Source organism: Osmerus mordax, chromosome 27, assembly GCF_038355195.1.
Source record: "Osmerus mordax isolate fOsmMor3 chromosome 27, fOsmMor3.pri, whole genome shotgun sequence".
NCBI lineage: Eukaryota > Metazoa > Chordata > Actinopteri > Osmeriformes > Osmeridae > Osmerus > Osmerus mordax.
Window position 1 is genome coordinate 1,265,145 of NC_090076.1, and position 14,492 is coordinate 1,279,636.

The 14,492-nt window shown below is 39.9% G+C and overlaps 1 protein-coding gene across 3 annotated transcripts in view; it reads left to right on the top strand.

Annotated features, from left to right (window-relative positions):
- The window catches only part of pigx (phosphatidylinositol glycan anchor biosynthesis, class X), a 34,982-nt gene extending 23,603 nt beyond the window's left edge, over positions 1 to 11,379 (top strand). The window contains exons 1-5 of one of the 3 annotated variants that reach the window (XM_067230695.1): positions 155 to 210; positions 9,634 to 9,769; positions 9,880 to 10,084; positions 10,244 to 10,344; positions 10,671 to 11,379. In XM_067230695.1, coding sequence (XP_067086796.1) covers positions 194 to 210; positions 9,634 to 9,769; positions 9,880 to 10,084; positions 10,244 to 10,344; positions 10,671 to 10,808 — 597 coding nt within the window. In that variant the 5' untranslated portion in view covers positions 155 to 193 and the 3' untranslated portion in view covers positions 10,809 to 11,379. Of the gene's footprint in view, positions 1 to 154; positions 211 to 9,633; positions 9,770 to 9,879; positions 10,085 to 10,243; positions 10,345 to 10,670 lie in introns of those variants that run through there. The other 2 variants (XM_067230694.1, XM_067230696.1) reach the window with 2 other exon arrangements.
- Positions 11,380 to 14,492: the final 3,113 nt, after the last annotated feature.

Below are 14,492 nucleotides of genomic sequence, written 5' to 3' on the forward strand. Positions count from 1 at the left end.
TTATTTTAAGTTATATTGTGCTTTGTTGGTATAGTGTCTGCTGGAATGAAGACATTCTAAATACATATTGGGTCAGATGGCTGAGCGGTTAGGGAATCGGGCTAGTAATCAGAAGGTTACCGGTTCGATTCCTGGCCGTGCATATGACGTTGTGTCCTTGGGCAAGGCACTTCACCCTACTTGCCTCGGAGGAATGTCCCTGTACTCACTGTAAGTCACTCTGGATAAGAGTGTCTGCTAAATGACTGAATGTAAATGTAAATATTTAGCCATTTTTGTTTTGAAATAGTTTTTCTTTGAAAAGCAAGACAAAAATAAAAAGCACAATTTGGCTATTTAATTCATGCAATGGCAAAAAATATACAAAAAAACGCGTTCGGTCTTCGTGTTTCATTTTGTTCAGCTTCGGACAATCATTTTCATTTTGGTGCATCCTTATGCACCTGACTTCATTAAGTATTGTTAATTTAGCTAAAGTTCAATAGTTAGTTAGCTAGCTAGCGTTGCTGTGCTTCTCTTAATGGATACATTAAGAGAAGCCGTCCAATTTACACTCATTCACCGACCCAAAGCCCTTGACAAAAAATGTATCAGACTGGCCCTGCAATTGCTTATTAAGATGCTTTGCATAAAGATCCTTTAAAGTGGACCTGGAAACGAGTTTTAAGTTCGCCACACCACAGAATAATGTGTTATTAACTACCCATCCAAATTCGAATGAAAAAATAACACCGACAAGTATGTTAAATTAGGCTTTGATATTGTGAAAAAAAATGGAGAGCTTGCGACTTCTCACCTCCAATGATGTCGAGGACCACATCTGTGTAATCTCCCCTCTTAAATGGCTTGTTGCCTGTTTGTGGGTTTTTGGCTTCAGCATGGTGCTTTGCTGCCCTGGCCTTAAGATTCTTCCACCGCAATTTGATTTGGTCTGTGGTCCTCTTCTGGCCAGACCCTATGGCATTCACATTTTCTGTGATTAAAATCCAAACATCATTTTTCTTTTTGTTGGTATCCTTAGCAGAATTAAAACTTCCCACTATTGTTCCATAATGGCACCGAACACCCTCTAGTAGTGCATTGGTTTCAGCAGCAGTGAAGTTACAGCTTCTTGAGTCCATGGTTCCGTTGCTTTACTATAGTGAACATTGTTCATCAATTATAGGCCTTGGGTCCAATTGCCTCAATTGAACACAAGCCAAAACCAATCAGTTGTAATAGGTGTGTTTGAAAAGACCAACTACACAGCCATATAAATCAGCCTTTCTCAGAGGATTCACAGAGAGACAGTGAAATGGCAGGTGTTGTCCACCGCCACCGCCACCACCACTTTGCCAGGAGAGGATACCGTCAAAGGGTGTATGTTGAACGTACCAAGCCACTGGAGCAATACACCACTGAGGAGCTGTATGTCCGGTTTTGCTTTGGGAAGGCTGATATAGAGTACCTTGTGAACCTTCTCTGGCCAAAACTTCAACACAGAACCCAAAGGAGTCACGGTCTGTCTGTGGAAGACCAGATCCTCATTGCTCTCCGATTTTATGCATGTGGGACTTTCTATCAAGTTGTTGGTGACTATATGGGAGTGGTGAAATCAGCTGTGTGTGATGTGGTGAGAGATGTGTCAATCGCACTGGCCAGCCTGGTCAATGAATTTGTTTCTTTTCCAAAGGACAACCAGATTGCCCAGGCAGTTTTTTTCTTTTGGGGAATATGCCCAAAACTATTGGAGCAATTGACTGCACACATCTGCATATACAAGCACCTCATGAGAATGAATGGGAGTTAATAAACAGAAAGGGGAGGCACAGCATCAATGTCCAACTTGTGTGTGATGCTGACCTCATCATCACCAACTGCGTTGTCAAGTGGCCTGGGTCTGTCCATGATGCACGCATCCTGAGGGAGAGCGCTCTATATAGAGACCTCCAAACCAGAGACAGCAAATACACCGGTGCAGGCACACTTCAACACTGCTCATTGCAGAGCAAGATGTGCAATTGAGCGTTTAAATGGAGTTCTTAAGAGGCGCTTTGCATGCCTTAACTACCTGAGAGCGGAACCACAGAAAGCATGCAACATAACCCTTGCCTGTATTGTCCTGCACAACATCGCTACCAAGCACAATGTCCCTCTCTGTGCTGACAATAATGCACCTGAGCCCCTTGGAGACCCTAACCAACCTCCTGTATTTTGCCAGAACGAGCAAACAGGACGTGCAACAAGGGACGCAATAGTTAGACACTATTTCTGATTTGGATTTGTTTTGGATGAAAAAAAATCAGTGATTGCCATTCTTTGCATTTATTTGGTTATTCTGTAATCATTGCATGCATCACCAATAAATGTTCTAAAAACAAAAATATTTTCGATTGTGATGAATATATATATCAGTTAGTGACAGAATAAAATTTATTGTTTTTGGTCAATTTTGACAGCTGTTTGGGGGATTATTTTATGAGGCCAAACTCTTTCTACTTTGCTGTAGGCCTATACTGAAAGGTATACGTTAAAGCCTACCTAATCACTGTAGCCTGACGGATGTACAAATAAAATTAAAACCTTATGAATAAATAGGATATCTTGTCAGATACTCATGATCCAAATATAGTATTATTTGATACATTTTAAAAGTTTTCATTACATTATGGGCATGAAATCTACGCTGAATCCACCCTTCTGATGGGATCAGTTTAATCCAGATTTTTTGGATCAAAGTGATCCAAATCCTACAAAAAAGTTCTGAAAAACCCAAACTAAAGGTTTGATCCGGATCAAAACCAAGATTGGATTACGTGATCTAATCCGATTATGTAATCCTTTTTTTCTTTTGAAAAACCCATTTTCAAGATTTGATCCAATCCGTTATCCAAAATCCTAGTGGATTACTTTTGAAAAACCGGGCCCATTGTGACCGGGCCCATTGTGACCCACCGTCGTATTGCGACAAATTTACCTCATACAAAAACAAAGTGAAGCATTTTCTTTTAACTGTCGGGCTGTCTCAGACCCCCCACATTGGAATGGTTAAAAGAAAATAATTTTTAGTTGTTTTTGTATTGGGTAAAATTGGGTAAACACAACGATGGTTCGTTATGAACCTTTGGGTCATGTGACCCGAAGGCAGCACGAGGGTTAAGACAGACAACACACTGCGGTCTCTCCTCATTACCCACCGTTGTACAGGTGAAGCCAAAGACAAGATATGTCTTGTCATATTTTCTAATCTTTGCCTTTTGCTTTGGAAGCACATTTGGTGATGCTTCATCCTTTGCTTTTCGTTTAAGTGGGAGCCCCATCAAAAACGTGTCCATGTTATGCTAACAGCCAGCAGTGTCATTTATTGATTCATTCATTCATTCCATCTGTGGCGGCCCCCACTTTGGGAACCACTGTAGACCATGTAGAGACAGAAATGACATGCCGTCATGTAAATAAGATAAATAAGGCAATTTGTTGAAAGCAAGCTTATAGACCTGTTTTATAGGAAAGGTAGGAAAGCCTAGCATATACCGACTATGGCGCATCGTGTCATATCATCATATCAATACAATACATATCAAGTTAATAACAGAGACGTCACGCAGAGGCTCTGGGTTAGGGGCCCCCTGAGCTCATGGGCCCCTGGGCCCGGTAGGCCCGTTGGTTAATCCATCCCTGAATTACACACACCCATACGCACAGTAGGGTTACACTTGGTGAACTTTATTTACGTAATGTCTGTTCTGTTGTAGTATTGAGTGAGCTGTCGATTTTCTGTTTGTTTTGCCGTGTTGTCCGCTGACTTCCGGGTATGGCACATGAGGAAGGCCAATTAAAATGGGAGCCAAGGTTGGGGGTAAATGGTGTAGTTGTCGCGTTGCGCAGGTGCAGGGCGAGTGGTAGAATTGACAAACAGACACATATCGGCTGTTACCTCACAAAGGGATGATAAGTGTTGTATCTGTCTTGTATGTATCTGTATATCTCTCTAATAATTACAGAAATATGTGTGTGTGTGTGTGTGTGTGTGTGTGTACACATTAGAATGGGTTTAGTTTCCCAAGCTCAACTAAAGAACCAGACTCTCTGCAAAGTTCATATTCATAAATTCATAAATTAAATAATAAAAAATTGCCTTCCTCTCCGCGTCACAGCCCCATCACTCTGATTGGTCCACTGGTCTGGAGCAAGTCTGGTCTGATATTTTGAGAACCGGGCACTCTTCAAAGTTAATATTTTGTAGGTGTCCTTTTTATGATCCTAAGGAGTGCAGTAGGCTACCGTGAATGAACTTATTCCTTTAACAAAGGCATTCGCAATGAAATGAAATTAAGCTATAGGGAAATTCTGTTTAGTTATTTAGAAGGTAATTCGCGTTTACACTACAAACGATATTCAGCTGCTTTCAAAGGGGCTGGCTAGCTAACAGAACAACAATATAAAGTGGATATACTTTCAGTATCAGTGAATTTTGTTACAGAAATGAGTTTAATGATTTCAAAACAGTCTAAGTAGCCTACAGCAATGGAACCAATGTGATTATAAAAGGCATTCACAATGAAATGAAACTAAGCAAGGAAAATAGGGAAATTCTGTATTGTTATTTAAAAGCAAATTCGTGTAAAGGCCGATATATGCTTCTGCGTTTTTCGAAAAACGGACACATGGGAACGCCCTCGTCTCCGTGGAACGCCCTCTACGAGCTCTCCGTCAGGCCCCGCGATCTATGATTTTTTTTTTCTTTTTTCATAATTTATCTTTGGCAACAAAACGTTGATTGTATCCATGGTAGACAATTTTACTAAATATAGTTTTTCCATATAGTTGTGTGCAATCTCTTCGCAAATATAGCCTATCAGATTCCTTCTTTGTAGGTGAGATTATTATTGTGGCGCAGTGTTCCTGGGCTAGTTGTATGAACAAGGATTATCGTGATCATCAGGTGGTGTTAGTGTCTTCATTCCTGTTACTCCATCAAGCATGGGGATTAACTAAAAGACAATTTTACTAAATATATATACATTTTCAATTTGTTTACATGACGTAGAGACGTACAGTAGGATAGACGTTGAGTAAACTTTCGCAGTTTGAGCATCGCTTTGCTGATTTCAGGAGAATGGCTGAGAAATATTCTGTGATGAACCCCATGCTGCTCGAAACGTTAGAGCGCTTGCGGAGTTCTATTCGGAATATCTGTCTAAGGCCAATTATGTGGTTGATGAATTTGTTACACTTCGTACTATGTACCGTGAGCTGAGCATGGAAAAACATGAACTAAACACACACAGCATCCTACCATTTCTCATTGACAACGACAAGGACCGTGCTTTCCCCAACCTTGCCATTCTTTATTGCATTTACTTGACAATACCGATAAGCAGATCGAGGCAGAGGACTTTCAGCCGTCTGAAATGGATAAATAATGTGTTTGTGTTTTGACCTGTGTGTGTTTTGACCTGTGTGTAGGCTATGAGTTTGCTGGTTTTGAGAGATGCACAATACATGTCAGTTCGGAAAAGAAAATGATTATAGTCTAGTGGAATTTTAGGTGGTCAACTGCAGTGCACGTCACGCGTGTGTGTGTTGCACACTCGTTTTTTTTTTCATGGGGGCTTGGTTTTGCGTGTAGCTTGCCCAAATTGTTGTGGAAAGAATTGTTATATAGGCCTATGTTTGTTTATTATTAGCTGTCGGATGACTATAGGCTACTGTCTTTAACTTCATTTTGGGGGGCTTATGACCGCTTATCGTTGAATTTGAATATAGTGTATTTGCTAAATGGACAGATCATTAAACCGATGTTATGCATGGATTTATGTAGGCGTACTGTGTGTGAAAGATTCTAATGAATGCTGAATGCGAGGCTAGTGGCCTAGGCCTACATTTTGTTCGCACATTAGGGGCTATGATGACTGAACACATTTATTATATAGGCTAATATGTGCTGTTCACAATAGAGGTTGCCATTGGTTACTTCTTATTGTTATATTTTATTGCACTGCAAAATATTAATAACAAGGGGGCCCCCAATCAGTTTCCGCCCCCCCTGAGACACAACCCTTGCTCCGCCCCTGCCTACAATTATGACAACTGGCTCAACCACTGTGCTTGTAATGACTTCTGTTATGAACTGAATGTTTAGATGTTTGTAGTGGTTAGACCATTTAAAAGAGAACCAATATAGTACATTTTGATCAACATAACATAAGCAATTGATAACGTAGGAAACAGCAGACAAATGAAGGCTACATAATAATTTGCATGAATGAAGGCTACCACAGCATTGGCAACTTGATTAGAATAGATGTGGAGGTCGAACAAATACTTCAGAGATGACAGAGAATTTCAATTGTGATCTGAGAAATATAGGTACCAAAACCACTGAAAATAAATGTCATCACCAGTTGCATCATGGGCACTGCGCTATCTATCTATAATTCCAGAAATCCCTGGTGTCACCAACATAATCATGGGCACTGTGCCCTATCTATAATTCCAGGAATCCGTGTATGTGCCACCAATTTCATCACAGGCACTATTTACATTTACATTCAATCATTTAGCAGATGCTTTTATCCAAAGCGACTTCCAAGAGAGAGCTTTACAAAAGTGAAGGTCACTGATCATAACAACGAGATAGACAAACATTGCGGGTAGCCAAAACATGAAGCATATATTGTGAAAAATCAAATAAGTGCCAAAGGCAAGAACCATAAGAGCATGTAGTTAAACAAGTTACAATTAAACAACATGAACCTCAAAAGTGCAAGAAGTGTACCTGCAGAAAAGAAAGCAACAATAATATATTTCACAGCGAGTACAAGAATTTTAAATCAGTTACAACTAACCAACAAGAGCAACAAGTCTCTCAATAAGAGTCATTGTGATCCTGGAGGAAACTAACATCAGGTCCAGCAAATTCCTAAGTACCGTTGTTATGCACTGGTTATCTTTAATTACATTGTCAGTGATGTGTACAGCATAATCGTTTATTGTGTAATAGGTATGTTCCTGGAGGGCATGGCTACCTGTATAAAAGAAGCCTCAACCCCTATTCACACTGGACGTGTCTGCGGCTCGTATAGTCTGTGACGCGACTGTTGGAGCTGATTGCGGCCACTCTAGTCAATGGTGCAGTTCACACCAGAAACGCCGCAGCACGTTTCAGAAGCATTCCTCCTCGCAGCTGTTTTTGACAGAGGTCGCGTCAGGCCGTAAGGTAAAAAAACAAAATAAAAGTCAGAAAAGCACATTATCAAATAAACGGGAAAGTAACTGACATGCCTGGCTTAAATTTGCTTTATGGAACATTCCGCCGGTCCCTTCAAAGTAAAAACAGTGTGTTCAAGTATTTTATTGTCAGATGCACAGAACAACACAAGGTCAGACTGGGCACTGAAATTCTTAAGAACAAGACAACGCAAAGCAACCTGGCATAGCATAGATTACATCTATGATAAGCAAAAAATATATGTACCTCCTAAATATACAAAATAATATAGAGTATACTGAACCTCTAATACACATAATAACCTATACTGCCCTTATAAACCTATACTAACCTAAAGACAAGTGGGGTACAATTGTTGCAATATTGCTAATAGTGCAACCAGTAGCTGAAACTGACAGTGTGTAAAGTTGCTAGTGAGAAAGTGTATCAATATCCATATAAATGTCCATTCAGAAGGCTGATGGTCCTTGGAAAGAAACTGTTATCCAGTCTGCGTGTGCGAGACTGAATGCTTCGGTATCGCTTGCCAGAAGGCAACGGGGTAAAAAGACTGAAGGATGAGCTTTCCTGTGCATTTAAACACTGTGTGCATTTCACTTAATCGTATTCAGCCTCCTTTTGAGGTTGCGTCGAATTTGTGTCACAGCTGTAACGCGCCTCAGACGCGTCCGGTGTGAATAGGGGTCAGGCCCTGATCCCAGAGAACAGGGGGTGGCCTTAGGAGCTGTAGGCCATGCTCTTTGGTAGGATGATTGTCATGGACTTTGTTTATTTTTGCTGTTTTCTTCCTTTTGCACTCTGTCCACTGTAAATATTAGGGATGGGAAAACGATGCCTTTTGAAGCTTTGGTGGTTTCTACCGGATTTTGCCGGCCCAAAGAGCCGAACTATCGGCGCATTGAAAATGAATAGCACAGTGACATCTATTGGTTAACTAAAATTATAGAATGAGGCATAGTAGTATTCTCCATCGGTAGCCTACCCTACTACATTATTTAATTTTTTAATTAAGGCCACGTGTGTTAATTTTGATCTGCTATTACTGCTCACACTTTTGTGTACATATGAAGGCCTATGTTAGAATTGTGTCATTTTCCCACAGTAAAAATGGTAGCTTACATCAAACCCTTTGCAATGTGCAGCAAACGGTACCTATAAAAGGAATAGGCCATATAATGGTATGGAAGCATTTAATTATTTCTTCTACTTTTATACAGAGGGGATAATACATTAGGTTATTAAATAGGTTAATATGCAAACTCTTGTCCTCTGACTCACAAATGCAACGCTTTTGAAAACAGCTTTAACCAGCTACACCACCGAAAAACTTGTTTTTCTCTGATGTGGGTGGGCGGTATTTATACTGAAGAGTGAGTTAAATTAATGAAACTTGTGAAACACTTGTGATTTCTTCTTATTCTTAACATTTGTGATGTGTATCGTGAATTTGGGGAATAATTGTGGGCACTTTAAGGTTTTATTATTAATAACTCTCTGCTCCTCTGGCAATGTGTGATTTGTCATCAAATAAAACAAGAAGCGGTGGCTTCGTTTCCTCTATGGCTCTGGTTCAGAAGAGCTCCAAAACTTCAAACCAGTTTGTGACATTTGTAGCATCGAACGTCATCAATCATGTGGTTATCATAATTTGACACAAGCTCCAAAACACCTTTTTGAAACTGCGTATTATGTTTGCGATACAAGCATCGATGCGTCAGTCCAACCAATTTCTTACCATGCACACAGTAGGCTGCGTTATGCAATAATGGCTGTCTTATTGATAGGCAAGCTGTCAGTTTTAAGCGGTTTCACAGTATTCAGAAGCAGAGAGAAAGTCGGGTACGGGACTTTCCAATTTAAGATCATTTTTTATTTAACCTTTATTTAACCAGGATAGTCCCATTGAGATTAAAAATCTATTTTTCAAGGGAAACCTGGCCAAGACAGGCAGCAAGAACACATAGTTACAGACAGAAGAACACAGAATGAGACAATTTAAAAGAAACTAAAAGTTAAGAGTCAGTTACGTAACCTGGTTAATTTTAAAACATTTACATTTTTGGGAACCTGCCTCTATTTCTTGCATTTTAGATATAAAAACAGTAAATGTTATCAGTTCTTTGAGTTTTAAATCATTCTGCAACATATTCCATGATAAGGGTGCACAATACATAAAAGCCCTTTTTCCCATTTCCATTCTGGCATTTGGGACAGCGAGCATAAAGAAGTCCTGAGAACGCAAGGAGTATTGTCCGGCACTTTTCTGCATGATTATACAGTTATCTAGCACCAATTTTGTTTTCCATTCAAACCTATTTCAGACCTTGTGACCTTATAGCTGGCCACGACCATGTTCATACAGACAACCACTGTGACAATTAAAATGGAGATTTATCATGACTGACCTTGTTTTGTTTCAGGGAGTTGGTCACCACTGTTGAGTTTAGTCCTGAGGCACCAAATAGACTCAGAATATTGCTGTCCTACAGATTCCCCAGTGGACTCTACATTGATCCATACCAACTTGCACCTCAGAAAGAAGACCAAGATTTACAGGTAATTTGATGGCATATTGTACTTAACACAAATGCAGAGCTTTGTGTTAAGTGTTGTGGTAATTGCAAGGCACATTACCAACTTAATATTTTACTACTCTGTTTTGATAGGTGCTGCTGAATTCAGCAATTGATGTAGAAACTCCTGCTCACATGTCTGCGGGATTCACTGCACTTGTGTATATGTCTCTGGTTGGCAAGAAGCTCAAATTCCCCATCCTGATCCATGGGCGCTATCACAAGCCCTCTCTTACTGAGGAGAATTTTCAGTTTGTCCAAATTGAACTTCCAAAGCTAATGTTCAAAGCTGACAATTGTGCGTTTTCTTGTCTTGTGTTCAGTTTCTCTTAAATTTACCAATCTTTAATGAAGAATACATTATTTTGTGTACTGCTGCTTTGGACTGCATCAAGTCCAAAGCTGTGTGTTTACTTATATTATAAACATGTAGAACTATTATTATTTTTTCTCAAAGGTATACCAGTCCATCTTCTTCCACCTCACAACGTTGTGGATGCACCATGCACAGCTGTCAATATAAGCATGTGCCAGTGGCTCAACATTCAGAATCTGCAGGTATCAGAATCAATTTTAATCAGAATGTATGATTATCAGTCAGCCTTATTAGTTCATTACATTCTTTTGTTCAAAGTTTTGTGGCTTTTTCGCAAACTGCCAAAAAATAGATTTAGTTAATGTTTTAGAAAGTGTATCGGTGTCTTATCCCCTTCATATGAAATCAAAGTGCTTTTTAAATTTTTATCAGTGGGGGCAGTTTCCATCTGTACCTTCAGTACAGTAGAGATTAGGCTAACTCTAGATAGACTAAGGCAAGTGAATACATGTTTAGATCCCATACGTTGTGCTGCTCTCACTCACCACCAAATGTTTCTCTACTCTAGGAGCACAGACATGTAACTCTGGAGATGCCACTTGGGGATGAGTCTGTGGTGAACCCTGTGTGTGCAGGAACTCTGCTTGTCACACTGCTATGTTGTGTAGTTCTTTCAAGAAGAATTTTGAAGAATGGTCAATGTTAGTGATTGTTAATGTCTATTGGAAAATAAAATAATACTCCATTAAGCCATGGGATGTTGGGGAAATAGCAAAACTGTACATGTATAATATTTTGTTTTGTTGAACTTTGAACTGCACTTTTTAGAGTTGTTTGTAATTTTCTTGTTCTGTAACATACTGTTCAAAATGTATTGATCCATTTGTTTTGGCATGATTGTATTCCTTAATTTTGAATGCATTTACAGCATGCTACAGTGTAATAGGTTCTGAGACAAACAGGAATTTATTTCAAATGCATCAGAATTTTTGTGGGTTATAGAGAGGAGACATATTTACAGACACTAGAGAATACAGAGCCAGAGCCAGATAGATTAACAGAGCTAGATATAAATAGATAGACAGAAATAGATAGATTGACATAGTGTGAGAGATATTGTCAGAGTGTGAGGCTATTGGATCATGAGACAAAAATGTACCCAAATCTATTTCGACTATGTGAAATCTACCTACATATGCCAGCAACATCAGTGCCATGCGAAAGTGTAAGCCCTGTAGAGAAAATACATTTTTTAAATAAAAAATCCTAGAACCATCCCCAATTGACTAGTTCTGTAATCAACACCTTGCATTGTTTATACAAGCACATCCAGTAGAGATCAAAATTAAAGAACAACCTACAATTTCCTACATTTCACGGTCACTGCTTAGTCCTATTTGAAGCTATCAGTTAACAGGAGTAGAACGTCAGTTTTTAAAGCATATTTCACAAGTAAAATATTTTCTGAAGCACCGTATAAAAAACTTATATGAGACATTTGAAAAAGGCATAGAATTTGGAGAACACTCAGGTACATCCCAGTTATTTGTGTTTATCTGGCACCTGGTGAAAATGTACTTAATTATCTGACAAACCCTATTTAACTGGCTGCATTCCTGTTAGGGTAACTTTCACATTTTCACTGACTTTGCAAGATGGTGAGCCGTACTAAAGTGACTGAAACCCTGCGACAGCAGGTCGTCCAGATGAAGGCCAAAGGGAAGACCCTAGCAGCCATTGCAAGAGAAGTTGGTCGTTCCAAATCTGTGATTTTTAGAATATTGCAGCTTTATAATGACACTAATTCATTCAAGTTCCCCAAAAAGGCTGGTCGTCCATGTAAGACAAATTCACAAGAGGACAGGATGATGTGGAGTGTCAATGGGGAATTGGTTCAACACTGCAGCTGGAATTGCTTGCCAGTTCAATGCCAGGTCAACGCCAGTTCAAGGTAAGGATCTGTCTCGGCATACAGTGTCTTGTCGTTTAAGAGAATTCGGACTGAAAGCCCACACTGCAGTGTCCAACCATCAGCAGAATGAATCAAAAGAGAACCGGTCCAAAGTTCACTTTAGTGATGGGAGCAAGTTTAATGTATTTGGGTAAGATGGGAAACATTATGTTTGGCATTAAACTGAGGAAAGACAGTGTAAAGAAGTCAGTGAGAGGAGGAGAAAGTGTCATTGTGCATTGGGGGATATTTTCTGCAGCAGGAGTTCAGTTCCTCTTATACAGCTACATGGCAGGGTGAATGCAAATGTTTATCAGAACCTCTTTCGGCAACATGCGGTTCCTTACCTGCAAGGAGCTCCCAATCCGACCGCAATTTTCATGCAAGACTATGCCCTTTGTCTCACTGCAAACGGGTAAAGCAGTTCATTGAAAATAAGAACATTGAAATAATTAAATGGCCAGTCCAAAGTCCTGATCTTGTCCTCTTACTTACCTTACTTTATGGTCTGTACTGTGTATTTTCTACTGCTGCTGAGTGGGCTTTACAAGCCAGTAGCATCTCCACTAGCTCTTTACCTCTGCTGCAAAACTAGCTTCACAAGCTTGGTAATAAATGTCTATTGTTTTCTAGAATTATGTTTGTGTCCTATGGTGTTTTCAGGTAATATAGGCCTTTTTAGGCAGGTAAGTATATAGGCCTCTCGTTAATCAAATTTTTTCCAGTAGGTTACTCTTAAATGCTAAATGAGTTTTGAAATGTATATACTTTTAAATGCACATATATTTGCCTACCATTCATTGTAAAATGTTGTATTTATTTTATTTATTCACTTCATTTCTCTTTTAATTTTTGGTTTGTATAACATGTCATGTTTCCTATGATATAGTATTCATTCTTGCTGTGTGCGTGCTTTGTAATATGTTGTTACTTAATATTCTCCAGGAGAGTGCTTGATCATCTCATTTGAGAGAGGTCAGGGAATACTTTTTTACATTTCTCCTCTATTGGCCCAAATGGGTGATCTGTTTTTTTGCTTCCCTCTGGAAAATGTGTGTACTGTGACCAACCTCCAGACCTAAATCGGGATTAACACCAGGCCATACTGGCTCAGGCGAGCACTTTTCTCTCCACCAATCCCGCCCAAACCAAACGCTGGATCTCTGCCTTTACAGCCTGTTTTGGAACAGCGATACTAAAGTGCACGGCTATTGTACATTCATCAACTTTGTGACACTGCACAAAAACGCAAGAGAGGGCTCATCCAAGAAACCTTGCACTACCGTGGTTGCCATTACACAAAAGATAACTAGGAGTGGTCCAATACTACGGTCTCCCACCAAACTTAACACGTGTGGAGTAACAGTTTAACAATATCCCAGACAAGCCCCCATTTGTTACATACCTTCCCCCAGAGATGGTGTGCCTAGGACGGGAAAAGGAAATGTAACTGCAGCCTCGACATGGGTACAAGGGAACTGAGAGCAGTGCCAAATAAAATAAGAGTAAAACAGCCCTTCCCTGCCTAACCATATACCAATACTAACAAACCAAAGAGCAGAATGGGTGGCACCCATATTTTCTTTGACAAAAGGTAAATCCTTAACGTACGAACACAATTACAGAATCAGAATGGGATTTATTCGCCATGAAAGTTTGCACAGACAAGGAATTTGCTTTGGCAGGAAGGTGCATACAATAAACATATACCTCAAATTTAAATATGTGGACTATCTTTACTAAGGGTACATAAACTAGCAGTACTAAGTGGGATTAGAATAGAATTAAATATACAATAAAATAAAATATAAGTTGCCGTAAAAATTACGAAGTCACAAACAAAGCTGCAGAACTCTCTCACAGAACTCACACACACAAGGTCGTGGACAACACAGCTCTCACCTGGGGTGTTGAGAGCGGCCTTTGTAGACTGACGTGGGGGATGCCTGTAGCGCCCCTTGTGCCTCGTTTTCGGGCATAACTTACGTTAACTAAAACACTGGTTGGGGCGGCCTGAGTTCTTTTTACTATATTTACTATTTAGAATGAAATAGGTCCTTTACTTTAACAAAAATACACATTGTTTAATATAAGCATATCACTAGGTAGTAAACATCAATACACCATGGTTATTATCTGCCTACCACAGTCACTTGAAAATAAAGAGAAATAAAAGTCTGTCGATTGTTGCCGAATGTTGCTAATGTGCGTTGGGTCACGCCGTGCGATCTCCCTCAGTCGATCAACTCGGTCGATGGGCCACTCATGGCGCACCAGCCACCTCGTGGCTTGAAGAGTAAAAGTTCGGTGAGTAGCTCAGTGTCCAGAAGAACAAGAAAGGCTCCTTGAATTGGACTGTCCGTCGAATTCGGTTCCTTACCCGTCTCAAGTCCAGTATGCACGTGCAACCTGCTGCTGAGTTATCTGTCCGACAGCCTG